Source organism: Colletes gigas, unplaced genomic scaffold, assembly GCF_013123115.1.
Source record: "Colletes gigas isolate AHSC1104 unplaced genomic scaffold, ASM1312311v1 Colletes_gigas_Sc00007, whole genome shotgun sequence".
Lineage (NCBI taxonomy): Eukaryota > Metazoa > Arthropoda > Insecta > Hymenoptera > Colletidae > Colletes > Colletes gigas.
This window is the reverse complement of record NW_025106636.1, coordinates 502,116-524,528: the sequence shown is the minus strand read 5'-3', so window position 1 is coordinate 524,528 and position 22,413 is coordinate 502,116. Positions and strand designations below refer to the sequence as shown.

The window sequence follows — 22,413 nt, the reverse complement described above, 5'->3', positions numbered from 1 at the left end:
AATAAAAACTGTGATAATAATAATAATAGTAATTAATGATATAACTATAATATAATTATGATAGAATTAATGCTGCCTAAATGCGGTGTTACTTCGTTATTGATTATGCAGCCCCAATAATATATATTTCTAGTCTGAATCTTACCCGGCGAAGTAGTAGCATTTTTTTATTTCACGAAAAAATGACGAACACGGTCTAGAAAAAGTATGCGATTATAAAAAAAAAATTCTTAAGATAAAGCTAGTACAAAGTATGGCATCCCAGCACTGTTAATACCCAGTGACAGTAACGTTAGAGTCCTCGTTAGAATTTACCCTTAAATCTCTTTCGTTGAACATTATTATCGTTGACGACGCGGATCTTTGATAAACCTGTTGATTATAAATTTAAAATAAGTATTATCGCGTGTGTCTCTCATTGTTTCATCGTATCGTAGATAAGGTTCGTCATTTCTTGTGTAGTTCCGATAGAACGAAAGTAAAATACTACTCGGTACGGCCCTGCCGGATCTCTTATGTACAGAAGAAAGCCGTCTTCGTCTAATGGTATCGTTGGACGCGTAAAATTCGTCTTCCCGATCTCGAGAAAGCGAGTTCATTGTTTGGAACTCGATTTTCGTCGAAGCGAGTGTCGCGTGCACCTCTTGGACCTTGGTTTTTTTTTATTGATTTCCTGCGTTGTGAGAGTTCAATAAGTGGCGTGTTCTTTCGTTCAGTTGACAGTTTCCTCACCATCGATGCTTTCGTCCTGCGTCGTCGAATCGTCGCCGGAGCCACCGGTTTGAACGGAACCACGTTTCAGACGCGTCGAACTAAGGCTTATCGGAGGCCCACCTCGTCTGTCGAATAAAATAGAAAGTAATTTTTAATCGAATATCAAGATGTATCGGAACAATAAAAAAACAATGCTTGACAACAAAGACTTTTAAAAATATTTTAAACACTGTTTCTCAGTTGTACAAACACCAGCCGCAACGCCATCTTGTTAGCTTTTTTTTCACTTAAAAATTCTATGACTAAAGCAAGCTCTATTAATGCAAGTTTTAAAATATCGCGGCACCATTGTATCCAGGTCAATGTGCTCGATATAAATTGCAAATAACGAACAATTTTAGAGTATTAAATATAACTTAATTGATAAACTAACCAGGACTTATGGGATTCTTGAAATCCAAACAGTTTTTTCTGTTTGCAACGTTATTTTCATGTGCTGTATCAACTTTTCTTTTTTCCTTGACGCCTAAATATTTGAATACATGAATAAGAATTCCTTGTTTCTCAACTAATCTTTCAATAATAAGAAGCAAGTAACATCAAACCCTAAACATTTTACAAAATCACTTCTATCTAGAAATCTTATTGTCTCTGTAATTCTATACTATTTAAAAGGTTGAAACGTAATGATAAATACCTTGTTTACATAATCGATTAGACGCAATAAAATAATCGCCGATTCTTACCTTAATTTGTTTTTAAGGTTTGCGATCTCTCTGGTTAGCTCTTCCTGAGATTCTAACATATCGTCCATTTCTCTCTGTGCTTTCCTCTTTATAGCTTTATGCCTGCTGATTTCTTCTTCCGCTTCATCGAGTTGCCTCTTCAAAGCTTTCATTCTTGCGTTTACTTTCTCCGCTTGTTCCTTGTATTGGTCGGAATTTCTTCTTTCATCTTCCAATTGTAAACTTAACTCCTTCAATTTTTTCTCTAACTTTCTATTAATCTTTTGCTGTGCAAATCTCTCCTTAGCTTCGGTTTCCAATTGCTTGTCAAGATTATTGATCTTCGACTCTAATTGTTGCATGGTAGCTTTTGTCTTCGCCCTTTGAGCAGTCTCCAATTCCGTAAGTTTTGCTTTCAGTTCCTTGTTCTGTCTTTCCAGCAACAATTTATGCGATTCCAATTTCTGCGTAGTCGACCTCTCGGTCGTCAGATCGTTCGTCAGTTGCTCGATAGTTATTTGAGCTTTTCTAGCTCTGTCCATCAGCAATTCGCCATTGGACTGCTCCTCTTCCAACTCTTCCTCCAACGTTGCGATTCTAGCTTCTAGTCTTCGTTTCTCGTCCAACATCAACGTACCTTTGTTAGCATTGTTATTAAGTTCCTCTTGTAATTCATCTCTCTCGTTCTCCGCAGCTCTTCTTGCTCGTTCGCTGCTGGCAAAGTCTTCGGTCAACTGCATCAAATCCGCCTCTAAACTTTTCACTTTTCTTTCAGTTTCCTTAGCAGTTGCAGCGAGTTCATCCCTCGCGGCTCTGGCCTCTTCGGTTTCCCTGGTGCAATCTTTCATCTGCGCTTGAAGTTTCTTCAACTGTTTCAACGCATCCTCTTTCACTTTATTATGCATCTCCAATTGCTGTTCGATGTCTTTATAATCCGCCTCCATTTTCTTCCGTTGCGCAATAGCGGCGGCTCTTTGTTTCCTTTCGTCCTCCAATTCTGCTTCAAGATCGCGTAACTGTTTCACCAATCCTCTTCGCTTTTCCTCAGCCTGTTCCTCTTTAGTCTGCAAGTCTCGCTCGAACTGAGCTCTCAAAGCTTGCATGTTCACTTCTAAACGCAATTTCGCGTCCTCGGTGAACTGCAATTCGTCTTCGAGCTCCTCCACTTGGGAACGTTGCTCCGCTAATTGGGACTCAAGGGCACGTTTTGCCTTCTCGAGTTCGTGCACATTTTTGTCCGCTGTTCCTTGATTATTCACGAGTTCGTCGAGCTCCGACTGCAGACCTCGGCGAACGCGTTCGAGCTCTTCGACTTTTTCATTCATCTCGTCAAGTTCACGAGTCAAGGACAGCACACGAGTCTCTTTTTCACGAGCTTCGCGTTCAGCAGCGTCGCGTTGTTCCGCATATTGTTCAGAGACCGCTTTTTCTTCGGCTAGGACCTTGAAAACGATAACGACAACGATAGATATTAAGACGTAACAAATTTTAGACATCTATTGCATTAATTCTACTACTATACTGTATGGGTCGCTAGAACCAAAACATCAGATCATTATTTGTGCATCTCAAAGACATGGGAATAATGTAAAAAAATTGGCTGAAACGTTCCCTTATCTAGGACCATTAAAATTGTGCTTTGTAAATTTCCCTTGCAATTAGAAACAAATTAGATAATTAATGTTCTGGTTCCAGTGAGATTCTTATATAAAAAATAAAACCCTATGGGCCGATCCTGCGCTAGTTACAGTCAGGGCTCAAACTTTTCCAGAAACAGTTGCTTTTATAAAGATTCTAAAAACGAGTTTAAGTTTACATATTTATTTCACAATTTATAAATGTTGCTCTAGCGCGAGACCGATCCTCGGGACGACAACAAATTACCTACGTACAATTTTAGAAATAAATAATTAATAAAGATAATAATATTAAAAACTCACAGAAAATTCCTCAAACTATTGTTAATAATAAAAAAGGTAACAATTTTATTAATCTTCAATCAATATAACATTTAAGCATAACAGTAACTACTCCGCCATAATTATTAAATAACGTCTAGATTGTCAGGAAAAAATAAATGATTATTGTAATTCTGATAGTAAGTAATAGAATATAAAAATAAACCTAAGAAAAAGAATGTCGAGTAAAAAATAATTCAAAACTAAATAGTGTTATTTCTAACATTTTCGACGCATCGATTATATTTCGAGCACTATTAATGTGAAAAATTTTGTAAAATAATAACAAATTAAATTAATAATTATAATATTTATAACTTTCAAAAATTTTATTTAATTTTTCAAAACATGCGGTCAAATTGAAATATTAAATAAAATACCTTGTCGAAATTTTTCTGCTTTTTCTCCAATTCCAACACCTTGGCTCTTTGCGTTTCGAGCTCGATAGTGCTGTCTTCCAATTCCGCCTGAATTTTCTTTTTCGATTTATCCAATTTGTCGTTAGCGGCTTGCAATTCTTCAACTTGTCTTTGAAACGCTTCGATATCTTTCATACACCTTTTTCTAGCTTCTTCCAACGCCGTGGCAGCTTCAGCCTCTTCTTCAGCCTTCTTCTTAGCTTCTGCTAATTGTACATTTAAGCAAAGGACCTATTTAAAATAAATATGCGTATTAAACTTGTTATTTCCACACGTTATACCTGTTTGATCTATTATTAAATTGAAAAATTTAATCAACAATCTTACATGTTTATCCAAGGCTCTCTTCGCCTCCTCTTCCTCTTCCAGCTGATCGTGTAGACTTTCCTTTTCACTCTCCAGTGTTCTTAATTTCGAACTCAGGGCTAACTTTTGTCTCGTTTCCTCTTCAAGTTGCTGCTGAAGTTCCGTGAACTGAGATTCGCAAGTCGCCGAAGCCTTCAACGCCGCCGAAGCTTTCAATTCTGCTGTTTCCAGTTGCTGCATGATACTCTCGGATTCCTGTTGCAATTTTGTCACCCTCTCCACCAATTCCTGTCTGTTTCTTTCGATCTCAGCCAATTTTGCGTTCACCTCGGCCAGTTGCTGTTCAGCCTGTTTCCTCCTTCTATCAGACTCTTGTCTGCTGGCGCTGACAGACCTAAGTTCCGATGCCAGATCAGCATTTTCAGCCTCGAGAGTTGCTTTCGCTTTTTCCAACACGGCTTTAGTCTTCTTCAAAGCATCCATTTGCTCGTTCAGAGCTGTCAATTCCTGCGTATGTTTGTGACGCGTGTCGGCCATTGTTGCCTCATGAACAGACGTCTCTTCCTCCAGGTTCTTCTTCAAAGTTGCCAATTCCTGTTCCCGTTTGCTTCTCAATTCCTGTTGCGCGGCAGTCGTGTCCAAAGAATCCAACAGTTCGTTCTTCAATGCTTCTAATTCTTCGTTCAGGTCGCGCTTCAACTTCTCCGCTTTGCTTCTCGCGGCTTTCTCCGCTTCCAAATCTTCCTGGAGTTCAGCCAACTGAGACTCCAGTTCGCGCAAAGCTTTCTGGGCTTGAGCTTTCGCTGCTCCTTCCTCGTCCATCTTCGCCATCACTTGATTTAATTCTTCCTCTCGTTTGCCAAGCTGAAGTTGAAGTTCCTCCACCTGCGCCTTCCTCTCCGCAAGTTGTTCTTTCAAATCTGACACCTCAGTTTCTATTTTCCTCTTCGATCTATCCACCTCTTGTCTTTGCTGATGATCTTTCAACAATCTCTCTTCAAGATCGGCGATCGTTGCTTCATGTTTAGCTTTCAATTTCGACAAATGTTTCGCTTTCTCCTCCTCCTCCGCGAGCGTCTGCGACAAATCGTTCGCCCTCTCCTCCAGAATTTTCTTCTCTTTTAACAACTTCTGATTCGTATCGTCGGAAAGCGCAAGGTCCTCTTCAAGTTTCTTAATTTTCGCGTCGCATTGAACCTTTTCCAATTGCAACTTTTGCCTAGCGGCTTCCTCCTCCTCCAACTGTTCCTCAAGATCGCTTATGTTCAACTGCAATTTCTTCTTCTCTTGAGTCAACGCGGCGCTTCTTTCCTCCTCCTCCTCTATTCTCGCCTCCAAATCGTGAAGTATTTCTTCCAGTTCTTGCTTCCTCGCGGCCAGCCGTGCTCTCATCTCTTCCGCCTCCGCGCATAATTCAACCTCAGCCTGCAATTGCTCCGCCAGCATAGTTTTCTCCTCGACGGCCAACTGATACTTTCGTTCGTACTCTTGGGCAGAATGTAACTGCGACTCCAACTTGTCCCGCACTTGTTTCAGCTCGTCCTCCTTTTGAGTCAGCTTCTCTTCTTGCTTGGTCACCTCCAGAAGCGGCTTCACTTTCGTGTACAAACGCCACCACTGCCAGTTTCGAAGCTTCAAGTACGCCGCGCAGTTTCTCTGAATGATTCTGATGGCGTTCAACTGCTGCAAACGTTTCTGATAGTTTCTACGCGCAAGGAAACCGCGACAAAATGCTTGGAAATTGACAATTATGTCGGTGATCTTGTAATCACGTTCCTCTTCGAGATGAGCCAACACTCCAGCGCGGAAGAAAATTTTCGACTGGCCGACGCGATAAAGATTGGGATCGAGCTCGAGAGCTTGGATCATTTTCTCGCAGGCCTTCTTTCCGTCCATGAATCCTTTTGGAATAGCATTCGGTGTGAGAAGTTCGTACCTTTGTCGAAACTCCTGGAACGGTATCCTATTTGGAAATCCTTGACGACAGATCCTGATCCCTTCCAGAACTCCATTGCACCTCAATTGATCTAAAACTAACGGCGCGTCGATCTTTCCAGCCCTTTTCTCGTGATTTGGTATAATGCATCTGACAAAATTCGGATTGGTGTTTCGAAGAGTGACCATTAATTTAGCCAACTGTTCCTTGTACAACTGAGAAACCGTTCTGAACATTCCTTTCCTTGTTCTTGCACCAAATTGTGTATCGGTTAACGCTTGCTGGGCCATCCCAACTATTTCAGCGTCTTTCCAAATATGACAGACAAAAGGATCCTGGGAATTTTGTAGCAGGCTAACAACATTCTCGTTCAGCGGATCCATATTCTTCATTAGCCATTTAGCGGCCGAGTAATCAACCTTTCCAGCGTAATGTATGATAGCAAAGTCTGCAACGCCCCTGAAGTCCGTTTTCATGAATTTCGGATGAACGGTATGAGCACCGACTAATTTCTCCACGAACGTTTTGTCCGTAGCTTTGGGGAACCAACATTCTTCGTTCAGCAGTGCCATGATACCTATTTCAAAATTAACACAAGTTTCTTCTCAGTTTATTGTTCTTTTAGTTACATTACAGAGAAGATTGGAGAGCGGAGTTTTTTGGGATTCTTAAATTTATGCAAAGGTATAGAGTAAAGAGCAAAATTGAACAGATATTAGAGTAATGATTCTGAAAATGAACCCCAGGCGTGATTTGTAAGTTGAACACTTACACCTTTCTCGACTGGGGGAGATCTCCTTTGGAGCCAGTGAAGCTTTTCTTCTCATTCATTTATAATGATGTTCACGTTAAAAATCATTATTTAATATTTCAAAAGAAACGAAAAAGAAACAAAGCAAACATACAAGTAGATCATCTCCGTTTACGTTTAACTGGGATAATAAGAACCATTTTCTTTAACATACCCATAGGTTTATCGATCAAATCGATCGTTGGTTGCAGATCTAATCCAAAGTCGATGAACTTCCACTCGATTCCCTCCCGCTGATATTCCTCTTGCTCCAAGATGAACATGGTGTGATTGAATAATTGTTGCAATTTCTCGTTCGTGTAATTGATGCACAATTGTTCAAAACTGTTCAGCTCGAATATCTCGAAACCAGCCATGTCCAGTATACCGATGAAACTAGCTCCTTGCCTTTTCGTTCGATCCAGGGATCTATTGATCCTGTTTACGAGCCACCTGAACATTCTTTCGTAACAAGCCTTCGATATTGCCTCCACCGCGAATTCAACTTGTTCCTTCGTTTGTGCTTTCGTCACAAAGTCTCTGCCTACCTTGATCCTCGGTTTCAAAAACGCTTTCGTCATTTCCGTGACACTCAAGCCGAGCAAGTGTGAAATTTTCTGGGCGACGGTGTTATCCGGCAACGTAGCTTGATCGGAATTTCTCTCTTGACGGAACTGCATCGAACCGAAAAGCATCACGGCGGACACGATACGGAAGATCGAAGAGAAATCTTCGTTCGTCATGCCCATGATATGCATGGATTTTACCGTTGAAAAGAATTCGGCCGAATCGTCCACTCCTGGAAACGGTAGCGCGCCATTCGAGAGGAAAGGATAATGCTTCGGGTCCTCTAAAATGAATTCCTCTGAAAAGATAGTTTAAGTATTAGATTTTCTTCATATCTATACAAGTGTATTCGGCCACACCTGGGAAAAATTTTAATAGGGGGTTCTAGAGGCCAAAATAAGACGAAAATCAAGAATACCAATTTGTTGATGGAGTCTTTGTTAAAAAGTTATTAACGTTCAAAGTTCCGACCTTACTGAATTTTTTTCTCGAAAATGCGCAGGATTTCGGGGGTATGTCTATTCACCGAAAATGATTGCAATTGACCCCCGCAACCGAAAATAATTTTTCCAGAACGATTTGAAATTTTTGAATTTAATTATTAATAACTTTTTAATTTATTTTTTATTTTAGCCTCTAGAATCCCTCATAAAAATTCTTCCAAGGGTGGCCAAACACCCTGTATAATAATTTCCGGTACTATTTTTGTCAGAATCAAGCTACGTAGCTGCTTTAACTGCGTTAGTAATACTTTTATTACAGCAACAGGGTTCGACGAAAGACTACTTGCTTTTCTGTTCCGGGGAAGCACCAGCGAGGAGCTGATAAAATATGTGGAAGGTTCTCTCGTCCTTCGCTTGTCGAATTGCTCTTGACTTTTCCAGGAGATAAGTTTCGATGTTTGCTCCGGCGATATAACCGGACGCGTCGAAGTTTATTCTGATGAATTTACCCTAAATTCAATAAACATTGTGTAATATTGATCGTTACGATTTAAAAAAATATTTAAAGATTCATGGAAAAAAAAATTCTGCTCGACTTACAAATCTGGACGAGTTGTCGTTTTTCACTGTCTTGGCATTCCCGAACGCTTCCAGAATTGGATTTGCTTGCAACAGTTGTTGTTCCAATTCACCCTATTACGAGAAATCATCACATTAATTGATACAAAGGATTGGGGAACATGTTTCAACTATAATATTGATACAGTCTGTTTATTCGGACCCGTTTTTCAACCACCTGGACAACCTGGACGTATTAGTAAGTAATTTTTATAATTTGTATTATTTTCTATTTAAAAAATTCGTGTATATTCTCTAACGATGAATAAAAAAGTGCTAGAAGACCCCCTTCCCCCCCAATTCAAGTACAGCGTATAACAATGGTGTCCTTAGTTATTTTTTATTGCGGAATTTGCACAGTGCGAGCAATGCAAAGGGTTTCTAAGTATAAAATATTTTAAACGAAACTATTATACTAAGCGAACAGTCGACAGTTCATTCCAGACCAAACTGTTTATACAATGTATCAAGCTGACAATCAAAGTATACCAATTTCTACTTTAAAATGACATATTCTTTTTTTACCCTGAATTCAAATAACAATATCGTCGCTGTTTATGTTTTACAAACGTGTCGATTACTATAGTTTCGTTTCAAATTAGAGATTTACACGAAAATAGCCAGAAATCCATGCAGAGCGATGTTTAAGCAATAAGCATTGGGAATAACATTAATTGAAAATAAACGAATAATGTGCGTCTTAACACTAGATCATCGGAGTCTTAAAAATTTCATATACCATACTTATAGTTACAGAACTTTATACACATATGTATACTGATTAAAGAGCTACGAACTATGACAAGGACGATACATAATGCATGGAAGACAAACGAGACAAAAATGGAGATTTACAATATTTAAATTGCTCTCAAACTATTCTTCCAACCGAGAACTCTTACGGGGCAGAATTTGACAATAATATCAATGTGGCAAACACAATAGCGAGATAACCATTTTTGGAAGAAATAGTTTCTACATTTATTTGTTCTATTTTGCTTGGATTCGTCGGTGCTTTGTTGTGAAACAAGCTATCCTCGATTTTTTAAATATTTCTCCACTTCGTATTTTACTATATGTACTTTTGATTCGTTCTTAGTTCGATGAACACTCGACAAAATCAGGTGATTAATTGTTTCTTCCTTTGCTAAATCCGCTTTTTCGATTCCTGACATGGCAAATCTGAGATGAAACCGCAATAAAGTTAACATAACTCTTATCCATTGGATTACTTGTGCCGTTATACTTAATTTTATCAAGAAAACTTAGGGTCTGTTAATTTAATACTATGTACTAGACTATTTGCAAGAATGCTACAATCGTTTTAATTTAGAATCTTACTAGGATAGCCTGCACATGGTAGTTCAATGGTTGAATGGTGGAAAGCAAAGATAAACAAGTACCCAACAATTTCAGAGCTTGCTAAACAATGTACGACAACACCATCAAACATTGTGTCAATTATATTGAACCGATTAATTGAAATTGTATCGAAAGATAAGAAAAGAACCATCTCTTGCCAGGAAACGTCGATACTTTCCATTTTCATATATTAAAACAGCATAAGAACATAATTTGTATTTAGGAACGAGTGGGAGGCCATTTTTAATTCTCAATTCTCAGGTTCTTCCAAAAACTATTCTACTTTTCTCCTCGTACAGAACAAGTAAAACAAAACACATAATAAAAAAGGAAAAAAGAAAACATAACATAGGTATATACGCATACATACATGATATAGAATACATTAATGAGTAATTTAATTAGATGACTCTCACATTAATTACCGCAAATTTATCAGAAACATTTCCGGATCCCTGAATCCAGTGAGCAGCGAGGAAAATAAAGGAAATTGTTACAATTGCAATCTACTTTCATTTTATTTTTTAAATATCGACTAGCAAGTAATTACGTTTAAACTATTCTTGTTAAGTTAAACGTCGGTTTGTTAGTTACGAGAATAAAAACAAATAAATACTGTTATTGCGAGTAACCTGGAATATCCCATTCAAGGAAAAGAACTACGGGCCTAATAAACAAAAACCCTAAAACGTAAACTTCCCACGTGCAAAATAATAATCGAGGACGGTTGACGAAATTATCGAGAAAGATTTCCAAAACCTGCAAGACGAAACAATTAATAAATCAAGCGATGGAAAAAACATAATATGGATACGAACAAAAAAAAAAATTATAAGGAAACGTAAAAGAAGCGGATAGCAGATGGTTAGCGTACATATCGCGTCAGCGGAATGTTTATCATTTTATTGTTGACTTACTATGATTAATGCCGGACTCGGTGTCTAGGTGTGTCGTGGCCGCCGAAAGTCAGCACCGGGAATAAAACAAGTTGCAACATTAAATTCGTCGGTACAATTCTCGTTCAAAAGTTAAACAATTTTTCTGGTGTACAAAATTAAAAAAAAAAAATCCATTTTTCCTTTTCTTTCGGTGTAAGTTTTTTCTTGTATTTTATCAGCAAACGAATATTTATTTACCGGGTTGATACTTTTTAAACGATATCGAATTTCGAACAAGTTCGCATTATCGCATTAAAAGCGAACATCACGACATTTCGATTATTCTTATCTATATAAGATCACAAGTTTCGAAGCGTTACGGTGAGTCAGAGCAGTGACAAAAATGATTTAAAATCGAGTTAGGCCCGTATGTGGATCGTTTCACTGAAGAAGGAAAGATCCTTCGAGAACCAGTGATCTACGATGGCCTGGTATAATTAATCGCAATCGGAACAGTCAGTGATCGACGATCGTTAGGTCGGCGTTGAATTTGCCAAATTATTTTTTAAAATGCGGTAACACGATTTTAATCAGACGATCGATCGAAAATTTTACATTAATCGATCTTCACTTTTAATAAAACTTAGATGGAATATAATCATAGTCGTTGACCATCCTAAAATGGTAAATAAAATATAAAAAAATTACGAAACGATTCGTTATTTGGCGCAACGAATAACTGAAATAGTCTCGTTTTCTTTTTAAACACTTTACTACGATAATTTATCGTCTTTTTCGTTCTTAAATTTTATCTGACTATGGAACTGTGGTTGGACTTCCGCCCTTTGTTATCGCGCATTACAATGATAACGCGTGCAACGCGTTGCACACAATTATTACATTGTCATCAAAACAGGAACAAGTTTTGATATTATTAAGTCTCGTGAAACGTGATTGTAAAAATCAAACTTTGGCACAACCGTAACAATCTATTTAAAAGATATCCATTAAATTTAGGAAGCAACATGCAACCAGAGAAAGAAGAGAAGAAAGTATTTACAGAAACTCTCATGCGTCGAATAAACTTTACAATGGCCTTCGTTATTTTCCAATCAATTGCAACAATATGTTATTACTATTATTATTTTAAACGTCTCTGATAACCTGTGCAACGAGGAATAGAATCTTACAAATATACAGAGTATCTCACGTGACCGGGAAAAGCTAAGTCTCTGAAATGGTTAGAGATACAAACAAAATGTTAAAAGGTAAAATTAAATAGAATTAAGCACAAACTAAGTACATAATTTTGTTCAATCCTATGTATCGGTGCATCTAAAACAGACACTGTATTCTTGTATTTTTTTTAAATGCATCAATGCATAAAAATCAATGTAATTGCATTCAGTTTGTGCATCGTTCAATATTCTTCCGATTTTCCTTATGACATTCTTTTGTATCTCTTGAAAGCAGCGTTTCCTAGTTGCATGGGACACACTCTGTATTTAAAAAATGTTGACAGAAGAAAAACTGAAATTAAAAACAGTACTTATTGCAGTATCACGAACTGACGAATACTCGACTCTCGTCAAAGGAGCTCCATTGCAAGTCGATGAAGATACAAATTGTAAAAATACAATTGCGACCAAGATTTACTGTAAACGCTTCAAAGAGTTATTAACTTACCGCGTTAGATTTTGGCTTCGAAGCAGCGACGTATGCCAGGTATTGGATAACTTTCTTCGTGTTTTCGGTTTTACCTGCGCCGGATTCACCGGTGCATAAAATCGACTGGTCTTCGCGATCTATAAATAATATTACGAACAGAAAAGAAGTTAATAAATACGCTCATAAGTACAGTAAACAAATTATTAATAATACATGGATTCGATGAATGATGGGAATAAACACTAACAAGGGTTATTTTTACTGTTTGTAGTTGGTAGCATTGGAACCGAGATATGAGGGGGAATACCCTCGGAGTACAGTGCCCTGTAATGTGTAATGGCGTTGTGAGGGTACACGTGAAGAGATATGTACGTTTATTATTAAAATTAGAAATAAATGTGTTTAAGTATAATAACGAGTTGTTTAGGATTACTGGCCTGAACCAAACACAATCCCAAACGCTGTAACATTTATTTAAACATGTTGTTCAATAAACAATTGTGCAAAATTGCGTAAAAATAGAAGCATGTGGTACATATACCGAACTTGATTACCTTGAAGCATAGAACGATATGCTGTATCCGTAATGGCGAAAACATGGGGTGGAACCTCGTGTCTCTTGATACCCTTGTACCTCTCCATTATCTTTTCCGTGTAAATTGGTAGCCTTTTGTACGGATTCACCACGACACAGAATAGTCCTGAATACGTCTGCAATCGTAGAGGCAAATCGGTAAATAAAGCCAGCAAGATAAAAAAAAAAATTTTTTTTTGGATCAGTAATGACGATTACACTACTCGATTTCGATCTCAGTTTTATGTAACTGTAGAAATAATAGTTAAAAAAAAAAAAAATATTTGGCGGGAGAGAAAGATACATGTATTAAATATATCTCTAATACGTTACGTGTATTTACGAGGGTTGATCGATAATTACGATCTTTAACAACGCCATTGTGGGAGTAATGGTAACATACACAAATAGCATTTGATAACCTCAAGCGTTTAGTTTAAACGTGCAAACTTTTAGTTTCCTGTGTAGCATCGTTGCGAAACAATGTCATTTATCGTGAGTTTGATCTCTCGATAGCGTACCAAACAACGATCGTTGATAGAATTTTTAACGTTGGAAAGTTTCGCCCTCTACATAATCCCGGTTGAACATCATCGAACATCCGGTTGTTCCGAAAGTTGGAAGGAGGTATTGAAAAGTCACATCAAATGTCAAAGTTCAAAGTCCTGTGCGTAATTGGATCAAGGGGAAATCAGAATGTTTCATTATCGATGGAATGAAAAAATCTGTTGCATTAAATGATTATGTAAAAAATTAATATATACGTTTCAAGTATAATAAATATACTTTGTATATTTTGAGATCAGTTTCTCGTATACATGGCATGTATCGAACAGGGGATGGTCGTTGCAAGAGTTCGTTAATACCAGTATTACGAGCAGTGGAGAATGTTTAATGTATTCCATAGGTGAACAGGGTTGTTGATAGAGTGAGAATACAGGTGGTAGGAATCTGGAAAAGCGGAATAAAAAGTGAAAAATGAGGTTAGACGAGACGGTGGGCAACATACAGCACACAGTGAGCCAATAGGGCGGTATGTAAGAAAGTCAACATGGAGCCATCTGGCGGGAAACGAAGATATTTGGCGGGAAAGGGCGAGAAGCAAAGAAAGGCAGATAAAGATGGATTCCAGAAATTTTACAAGGGTCGAAGACACGAAGAGAACACTATGAGTAGGGAAACAGGCCAATGAGTCGTAGAATAAAAGGATAAAGAGGAAGACAGCAATTCGTATACTATGTATGTAAAGTTTGCAAATAATTAACGAGATTTACCTCACACGAGTTGGTACTTTAATCATCGATACTTCTATTAATTAATCGTAGGTTACGAGCAACGAAATACCTACATGCTTTTTATTCCACGTTTAGAGGAATCGTTGTACAGGCTACATCATATTTTACAGCGCGCTGTAACTTTTACTTCAAATCTTTCCTTTCGACTTCGATGAATAATTTACGAGTCAAACGGAAGGAAAAGTCAACGGTATGCGTCATCGTCTGAGAAAGATGAGCAAGCGGATCGGTTTACACTTAACACAAATTCATGGCGGTGTGTAACCATGAAAAAATGTCGAGCAGGAAACGAGCAAGAGGAATTTATACAATTCTTTCCATAATTCATTTTTCGATTAGATGTCTACGAAGAAGCACAAAGGGTTCGTTTTATCCCATGTAAAAGTTAAAAAATAAATTACGGAAGTGTAATTTAGGGCCATTGCTGAAACTATTTAAAATTAATACCAACGTTTTATGGAAGGATAATTTTTACTTTCCAATAATTCTGTTTCCATTTGTGGCAAAATGTTAACTGCATGTTGTTTCATGATTCATCGTTTACTTTCAATATTAAATTTAACTGATTTTTTTGTAGGATAAGGAAAGGTAATACTTTTCTCGGACATGCTTAATTCGATTAAATCGCTCGATCAAAGGAAAGAAGTTGTTTAGCTTTTTTTCTACAAGGCAGATGAACCTAAACGAGGTCGGTCAAAGTCTCGATGCAAAGTAAAGATCCGCGGATATTTTGTTTCCTTTTTTTAAACAGAACTCTCTTCTCGAAGGTCTCCAAAACCGGTCTCTGAGAGTGTAAGTATTGTCGACCTATCTAACATTCCTGGTTGCCAGTGCTCACTAACAATGACTCGAAAAAACTAACATTATTTTCCCCGACAATTTATAAAATTTTCCTTTTTACGCGGTAGCAACAGAACGTTATCGAATCTTTTTCTGAAACTTACAACGTAGATCTTATTTTTACATTAAAAAAAAACAATAAAAACAAAACGATAATACTTTGCTTTTAATAATTACCGGTTAGCAAGTTTTCAAGTTATTAACCGTTAAGGTTGGCTACGTGTGCAGAAATCCTTAGTAATTGTAGCGTACTACAATGCGTTATTTTCTGCACAATTTATCATGATTAAAACACACGCATCGAATCACGATACTCGCTATTACACACGCACAGAAACAAGACTTCAAAGTGTTCGTGCTCGATTACGTTTCCAGAATTACGTAGCATATTTTTACTTCACAAAATTAAAAAAAATACAAAAACAAAAGTCATGACAAATTTTAACGGTGGTAAATAATTAATTTGTATTATAAATTTTATTTTTCTTTCTCTTTCTATATTTAAATGTTTCATTGGTTATCTTCTATCTTACTGTCTGTATTTGTAATCTTTCTCTTCCGTTTTTTAGGACCTCGTTGCTCTTTCCGTCGAAGGGTTTGCCCAGCGAATAAACAAATGAATAAACAACGAAAACAGATCGCTTTTGATAAGTTCTTCTCGGATGTTCGATAAGAAAAAGGTGGAAAGCATAAGCTTGTATGACGAAATTACGTACTCGATCAATCTATCCCGGAATCTGTGCGATTTCGTCAGAGCAGCGGTTTCTTTCCTAAAAAGACCGAAACTACGTCTTGACTATAAAAGGCATCATGTCTTCAGTGAAACTGCCTCTTTCTCTTTTCCTCTTTTACTTGTCATCGGTGTAGTACATCGAGTCAGCGTTTATGGTATCGTAAGGAAGCGGGTTAAGGACACTCGTCCTTATAAGGACTGTTGCTTGATCGTTCTCATTCTCTTCTCTTTTAAATTTCTTAGATCGAAACGTAACAGTTTCTCTCCTCACTTCCCATTTAAAGTAATTTCCTTTCATTCGATCACTTTATACATTAACTATATATATATATCAACTTGTACTTCTATTTTACGTTAATTTGTAATTTATTGATTAGTTCAAAAATGAAAAACCTGAACAGTTCTGGTAATTTAATTTCGTTTTTTGATACGTGGATGTATTTATTATTATTATTACTCATTCTGTCAACAGTTTTACGACGCCATGGAGGTTGTTAATCTTTGGAATTTGGAAAATGTAAAATCATGAAGTCGACCAATATACGACTCGAATATATGCTTCCAACACCAATCACAAAAGTGAAAAGCCTGAACAGCTGCGATATATTTCAATTCTGGTAATTTTCATGCAAAAATATTAGTACTAACTATAGTTTCATTTCGTTTTTTTATACGTGAATGTATTTATTATTATTGTTACTCGTTCTATGAATAGTTTTACGACGCCACGGAGGCTATTAATCTGTGGAATTTGGAAAATGTAAAATCACGAAATTGACCAATATACGACTCGAATATATGCTTTCAACACCAATCACAAAAGTGAAAAGCCTGAACAGCTGCGATATATTTCAATTCTGGTAATTTTCATGCAAAAATATTAGTACTAACTATAGTTTCATTTCGTTTTTTTATACGTGAATGTATTTATTATTATTATTACTCATTCTGTCAACAGTTTGACGACACCACGGAGGTTATTAATCTTTGTAATCGAGCGCGATTTAAAAGATTTGCATGATTTTCGGGACGTCGCGCGGAATGCGATATATCGCGGATCGAAAGAAGAAAAATCAGCACGTACGAGGCACATGCATGACGTCATCCTCTCGTGTCCTAGAATGCTTGCTATACGTAAGCAGATATTTCTATATCGTAAAGCCCAATAAAAACTGCAATCCTTTTAATTAATATCGTCTGTTAAAAGTTTCACCGTCCAAGGGCATATCTGATCGTCAAATTATTTCAAACACAGTTTACCTTCCTAACGTTTACAAAAAGACTCGACTTTTCTTGGTTCCAAGAATCGATACATTCGATCCAAAACGTATCTTTCTTTTTAACAAATAATCAGTTAACAACGTGTATAATATCGTATTTCACTTTACACTTCGCAAAGTGAAATCAATATCAGACGCTAGATAAGTAGATAATAGATCGTACAATTAAATGGTTATCAAGAATCGATTCTCGTACGTTTCATCCTACCTGTACTAGAAATTTTAAATTGCAGTACAATGTTCAGAAAGAATGCTAAAAATGACGATGAGTCAATGCTATGTGGAAATAAGGTACGGACGTTATCAGTACCTGATAACGGACGAGAATGGAACTGTGGAGCTACTATTACTATTGGAACTTCACATTCCTTCGTTTCCTCAATTTCTACTTTTCACCGACTAATGTTTCTGCCTACTTATTACGTGATTATGCATATTAAACACATTAAAACGGACAAGACTGTTTCTTATCGCGATATGATTAACATCCTTTGTTCTTCTTTGATCGATACGTCGACTGATCGATCACACAAGCTATTCGACCCATGTACAATTTCTCGTCCGAGTATTTAGAAATTTATAATGCACTTGCATTAATAGACCAACTCTTGTATCGAGGAAATATTAACAAAGGATTACTCGTGCCGTTTCTTGTATTCGTATCTTACTTATTATTAATCTATTTCAAACTATACGCAATTAATCGTACGCACTCTTACATATAACGATGTTTGTTACAACGTTTCGAAAAGAAACGATGCTCAATGTATTATGATTATTAGTAATCGCAAGGTTTGAGAGATACGACGATAATGCTGCATTCTAACGCGAGAAATACCAAAACAGATAATGCTAATTAGAAATATATGAAAAAAAACGTGCTTAATCATAACACCGAGAGATAATCAAATTCAGCGAGAAGCTTGTGCCAGGTCAGTGCTATGTTTATAAATGCTTCTCTCTACGAATAAAAAAGAATCTATAATCTAAATTTAACATAATTCTTAGTGAAAATATCTTGAAAAATATCTTTTTGGATGTTGTACGATCAATGAAAAATGCAATCTGCCAATATCTTTTCATTTCAAACGACAAATTTATAATTGACAATAAAAGACGACGGAAGAAATCAAAATTATAACAAAAATAATGGATTAAAAATTTTCCAACTATTTCATCCACTTTGTTTAAAAAGTGATAACGTTTAGAAGTCTTTGATGCAAAGAGAATTCTCAGTAAACATGTATATTATTTAATAATTACTGTTTGATACAAAAATTAAGGAATACCTTTTAAGCATTTCAACACCGAACAAAACTGTCATGGATATTCTGTCAAAATTAATTAGTTTCAAATATAATAATTGTGTAACCGATAAAGAGGCGAAGGTCAAATACTTTTACTTTCTGTGCGCAACAAATAATTATTATAGCAATAAAAAAACTCTATGTGCAATTATACATGTATTCTGCGATCGAATACACTAAACGTCAAGTAATAAAAAAATAAAAAGTCCATCCAAGTTTACAGTTACTGCGCGAAGATTATTAAAAACTTTCTTTCCCTCTATTATTTTTTAAATAGACGACAAGTACATTTTCCTAATACTTATCAATATTTTTACAGATGAGATAACGATAAGCATTACCTTGCATCTATTATCATTATTTTTTCTTTATCAAGGATACTAATCGATAGATTATACAAACATGTAAATGTAATAATTGCAGAACGTACAACGAATGTTATATTAATTCCAAAATAAATAATTCAACATAATAAGACGAATCTAATAAAGAATTTTACAATCGATTGTAATATAAATTGACCCTAGCCTTCTCTACATTACCACAATTGGCAAGCAATAACTATGAAAATATATCAGTTATCGTTTCAACCTTCTACTTGAAAAATTTGTAAATATATCATAAAAGGGTGTTATTTTGAATTTGATCATTTGAATGTAATACACGTATAAAGACCGGCCTTATTCACGGAGATATTCGTAAAAAACTGTTTATATATTATTTCTATAAACATATTGAGATGGCCGACTACCAATCTGCTGTATAACAGGTGAACTGATAGATCATGTGTAGGCAATTTCAATAATTAGGAATTTTCGTCCGGCCTGACGGCGATCGGGGAAAGGTAAACGCAAAACTGACACCTGATCTCGCGTGCATCGAAATAGGTTACTTTGTTTCAGCAGAGATAATAAGAAAAGGGACAATGGTATTTGGGTAAGCGATAAAATTCTTTGACCGAAGTAACTTTTTTACAAAATTCCAAAACACTGAAATTAAGTTCGATCTTTAGGTTCGTGCATTAGAGAGATTGGTTGCCGATCACCGAGATGTGTTTATTGAGAGAGTAGATAAGTGGCGGACCCATGCTGACGTATACGCTGTCACGGACGCGTATGTATAGGCAGAATTCGATGTAAAAGTGGCAACGGTTTTTTACAAATATCTTGAAAAGTAAGACCGATTGGCGCATACACGCGAGGGAAAAAACTGGCCAAAACGATGACCTTGATAACATATTTTAACCGTATCCGAAATCGACCAAGATGCAGCCTTTTGACAAGTTCGCCTACTTAACGATCATTTATTCCGTTTCTCCCGAGATTAAAAAAAAAATTATAATTTTTCCGGACGAAACGACTGAAACTTCTCGTGACAGTTTCGACAAAGGGAAACGAGAAAATCTGTCAAACTCACGTAAATGAGGCCGGAGTAGTATCTGTCTTTGAGGTTATGCAGCACGGAGGCTTCGTTGAGGCACGTTAACTCAGCCATGTCTTCGACTTTATCGAATTTCGGTGGATTCATCTTCTGAATATCATCCTTCGCGACAAGAACCCTTTTTCCAGTTTCAGCGATCTCCACCTCGACCTCATCGCCCCGTTCACCTTTTATTCCGGCTGCGACGAAACCCTGGGTTTCGTGCGGCACCCAAACGAGCTTCTTTTGCGTCCATTCCGCCTGGGTAGCAGGATCGTTAAAACTGTTTCTGTCAACGGAAAGGAACCGCAATTCGGGATCCGAATGATCCACCCTCGAGTCGACGTCCGCCATTTTTGTTTTCGAGATCACTAGCTCCTTGAGCCGGCTTCAGGGACGAGCGATTCCAAGGACGATCCTCGAGAGACTGATCTCTTCGTGGCAAGGACACACATGTAACTATTCAACACTCGTTTTCCCGTCGTTTTTCAGTGTTAGTGGTCCAACAGTGGTTCAAATAATCTGATGTCCGAGCAATTTGAACGATTCGTTATTCGTTCTCCTTCGAGGCACAGTGTTCTTCTACCACCTTTAACGCTCTTCGAGATTGTTTTCTTTCTCGCTCCTCGCGGCCATCTTCTTTCCTTCTCACGCCAAGAATAATGGTGGGGCGGCTTGATTTGAAATTACGCCGCACAGTGGCGTTCGTGTCGACGTATGACGTGTTTTGTGAGAACGTTTCATTGGACAGAAACTAAATTCGCCGACCAATCATTTCATCGAGAATATTTTGCGCGGTAAACCGTCTTAAACCGTTACGATTTACGATTGATTTCTTCACCTTCGAACAAAGTCACGATCGGTTATCTATTATTTAAACGTTTAATATCTGCCGAATGGCGATAGAGTGTTTCTTTACGGTGTTTTATCCGATGAATAACTACTTGGACGATTAAATTTGGCAACATCGCGTTTGGAATGGTATCTCAAGAGGTTTAAGGTGCGGATATTGAAAGGAACTTTAACAACCGAAAAAACGAGAATGTGCAAGCGATAGGTATGTAAATCTTTCGATATGCTTTTATACTTATTACCACAGATGAAACAAACAAATATCTGCAAATATATTTGAGATCGAATGCTTAATATTATTTTGACAAATATTTAATAATTAACACGTATCAGTTATCACCATATTCAGAATAGTCTGAACTACCATTATCGCCAGGTTTACTTTCAGCACGATTAGTATTATAAGTGGTTTAGGCCAATAATGCATCAGTAGTATGGCTCAACGTCGGTAGAAAAAGATCAGTGAGTTAGATTGGACATTCTGATTTTATTGAAAGAAAATTAATTTGAAATTGTTCAAACGGGTTGATCGTTTGTGGCGTGCATTCTTAAAAACTTGTGTACTATAACCCCCATTTTGTATTCCTTGATGTGTTATACCCATTCTATAATATGGCTAAACATCATCCAGATTTGATTTTCTGCAGAAAACAACCGGGAGTTGGTAAGCATCAAATTTCTATTGAATTAGGTTAGGTTGCTCTCTTAATTATAAACTATTAAATAGTTCAACAAAAATCCTGAACATTCTGTTATTTATGAAATTTACACTTAACGCTTTGATTGCCGTGGCAGTCGTAATATGTGTCGAAGAAGTGTAGAAAAGTCAGTGCATTAAACGTTTAATTACTTTGTTTTATCAAAAATATTCAGTTTTTCTTTTTAAATTATACGAAGGTAAGTTTGAGATTTGATGAATTTGACTAATCTAAGCATTTATTTTACATTTTAATTTTATGGTTATTGCTAATTACTTGTCCGAGTTTTAATTCATTTTATATTTATTTTGTAATTTCATGCAGAAGAAGATTCGACACAAGAATCCAAATATGAAAATTTAACAAGAACTTATTGAAATTGCATGTTAGTTTCTTTAATATCTAATTATTTTGTGTCTGGTTTAACAAAATGAAATTTTTAACTTCAGCGATTGGAAGATTATGTGAAAAGTGTGACGGCAAATGTGTCATATGTGATTCCTATGTTAGACCATGCACTCTTGTCAGAATTTGCGACGAATGCAATTACGGGTCTTATCAGGGAAGGTGCGTTATCTGTGGCGGACCAGGTGTTTCCGATGCCTATTATTGCAAAGAATGCACGATTCAAGAAAAGGATGTAAGTCTGCCTTCGATAAGGAAGAACCGCTTTTGACTACTTTAAATATATTACAACGAATGTCTCTTACCAGCATTACTAATAAATTTAATTTAATATGTTTTTAATCTGTTTCTAGAGAGATGGCTGTCCAAAAATTGTAAATCTCGGAAGTTCGAAGACGGATCTATTTTACGAAAGAAAGAAATATGGGTTCAAGAGAAGATAAGTACTGTGAAACAGACTTTAATTTGTATAATATAATTTTTTTTAAGTCCTGAATAAATAAGTTTATTTGTAAATGCGAATGTTTATTTATAGTTGTGTCCCTAGGGATACATCCACCTCTCGTGTAATAAATGATTCGTCTATTTTTAAAGCAACCGAATAAAAATTCCAAACAAAAGTAGAT

At 36.6% G+C, this 22,413-nt stretch overlaps 2 protein-coding genes across 6 annotated transcripts; one reads left to right on the top strand and one right to left on the bottom strand.

Annotated features, from left to right (window-relative positions):
* Nucleotides 1-95: 95 nt before the first annotated feature.
* Nucleotides 96-20,458, bottom strand: LOC122396421 (myosin heavy chain, non-muscle). 4 transcript variants are annotated; one of them, XM_043394792.1, is made up of 12 exons: nucleotides 19,830-20,458; nucleotides 12,939-13,095; nucleotides 12,403-12,521; nucleotides 10,756-10,779; nucleotides 10,255-10,293; nucleotides 8,459-8,551; nucleotides 8,206-8,368; nucleotides 7,024-7,713; nucleotides 4,144-6,635; nucleotides 3,778-4,047; nucleotides 1,461-2,881; nucleotides 96-839 (listed from the first exon to the last, which is right to left on the bottom strand). In XM_043394792.1, exons 1-12 carry the CDS (start codon nucleotides 20,184-20,186, stop codon nucleotides 713-715), a joined length of 5,952 nt encoding a protein of 1,983 aa, XP_043250727.1. In that variant the 5' UTR covers nucleotides 20,187-20,458; the 3' UTR covers nucleotides 96-712. The 4 variants fall into 4 exon arrangements, with proteins under 4 accessions (XP_043250727.1, XP_043250729.1, XP_043250730.1 ...); XM_043394794.1 differs by having other exon boundaries at nucleotides 10,264-10,293; XM_043394795.1 differs by lacking the exon at nucleotides 10,255-10,293 and adding an exon at nucleotides 11,542-11,559 and having other exon boundaries at nucleotides 12,406-12,521.
* A 228-nt stretch (nucleotides 20,459-20,686) lies between these two features.
* Nucleotides 20,687-22,281, top strand: LOC122396371 (PHD finger-like domain-containing protein 5A). Of its 2 annotated transcripts, XM_043394699.1 has the most exons (4): nucleotides 20,687-20,889; nucleotides 21,073-21,348; nucleotides 21,832-22,022; nucleotides 22,141-22,281. In XM_043394699.1, exons 2-4 carry the CDS (start codon nucleotides 21,297-21,299, stop codon nucleotides 22,228-22,230), a joined length of 333 nt encoding a protein of 110 aa, XP_043250634.1. In that variant the 5' UTR covers nucleotides 20,687-20,889; nucleotides 21,073-21,296; the 3' UTR covers nucleotides 22,231-22,281. The 2 variants fall into 2 exon arrangements, with proteins under 2 accessions (XP_043250634.1, XP_043250633.1); XM_043394698.1 differs by lacking the exon at nucleotides 20,687-20,889 and having other exon boundaries at nucleotides 20,930-21,348.
* Nucleotides 22,282-22,413: the final 132 nt, after the last annotated feature.

Coding starts and splice junctions, on each gene's coding strand:
- LOC122396371 (XM_043394699.1), top strand. CDS start 21,297: ATGGCTAAACATCATCCAGATTTGATTTTCTGCAGAAAACAACCGGGA. Junction 21,349..21,831: donor CAGAAAACAACCGGGAGTTG/GTAAGCATCAAA, acceptor TTTTAACTTCAG/CGATTGGAAGATTATGTGAA. Junction 22,023..22,140: donor GCACGATTCAAGAAAAGGAT/GTAAGTCTGCCT, acceptor ATCTGTTTCTAG/AGAGATGGCTGTCCAAAAAT.
- LOC122396421 (XM_043394792.1), bottom strand. CDS start 20,186: ATGGCGGACGTCGACTCGAGGGTGGATCATTCGGATCCCGAATTGCGG. Junction 8,552..10,254: donor ATAAATTTGCGGTAATTAAT/GTGAGAGTCATC, acceptor TTCTCGTAATAG/GGTGAATTGGAACAACAACT. Junction 8,369..8,458: donor ACGACAACTCGTCCAGATTT/GTAAGTCGAGCA, acceptor TATTGAATTTAG/GGTAAATTCATCAGAATAAA.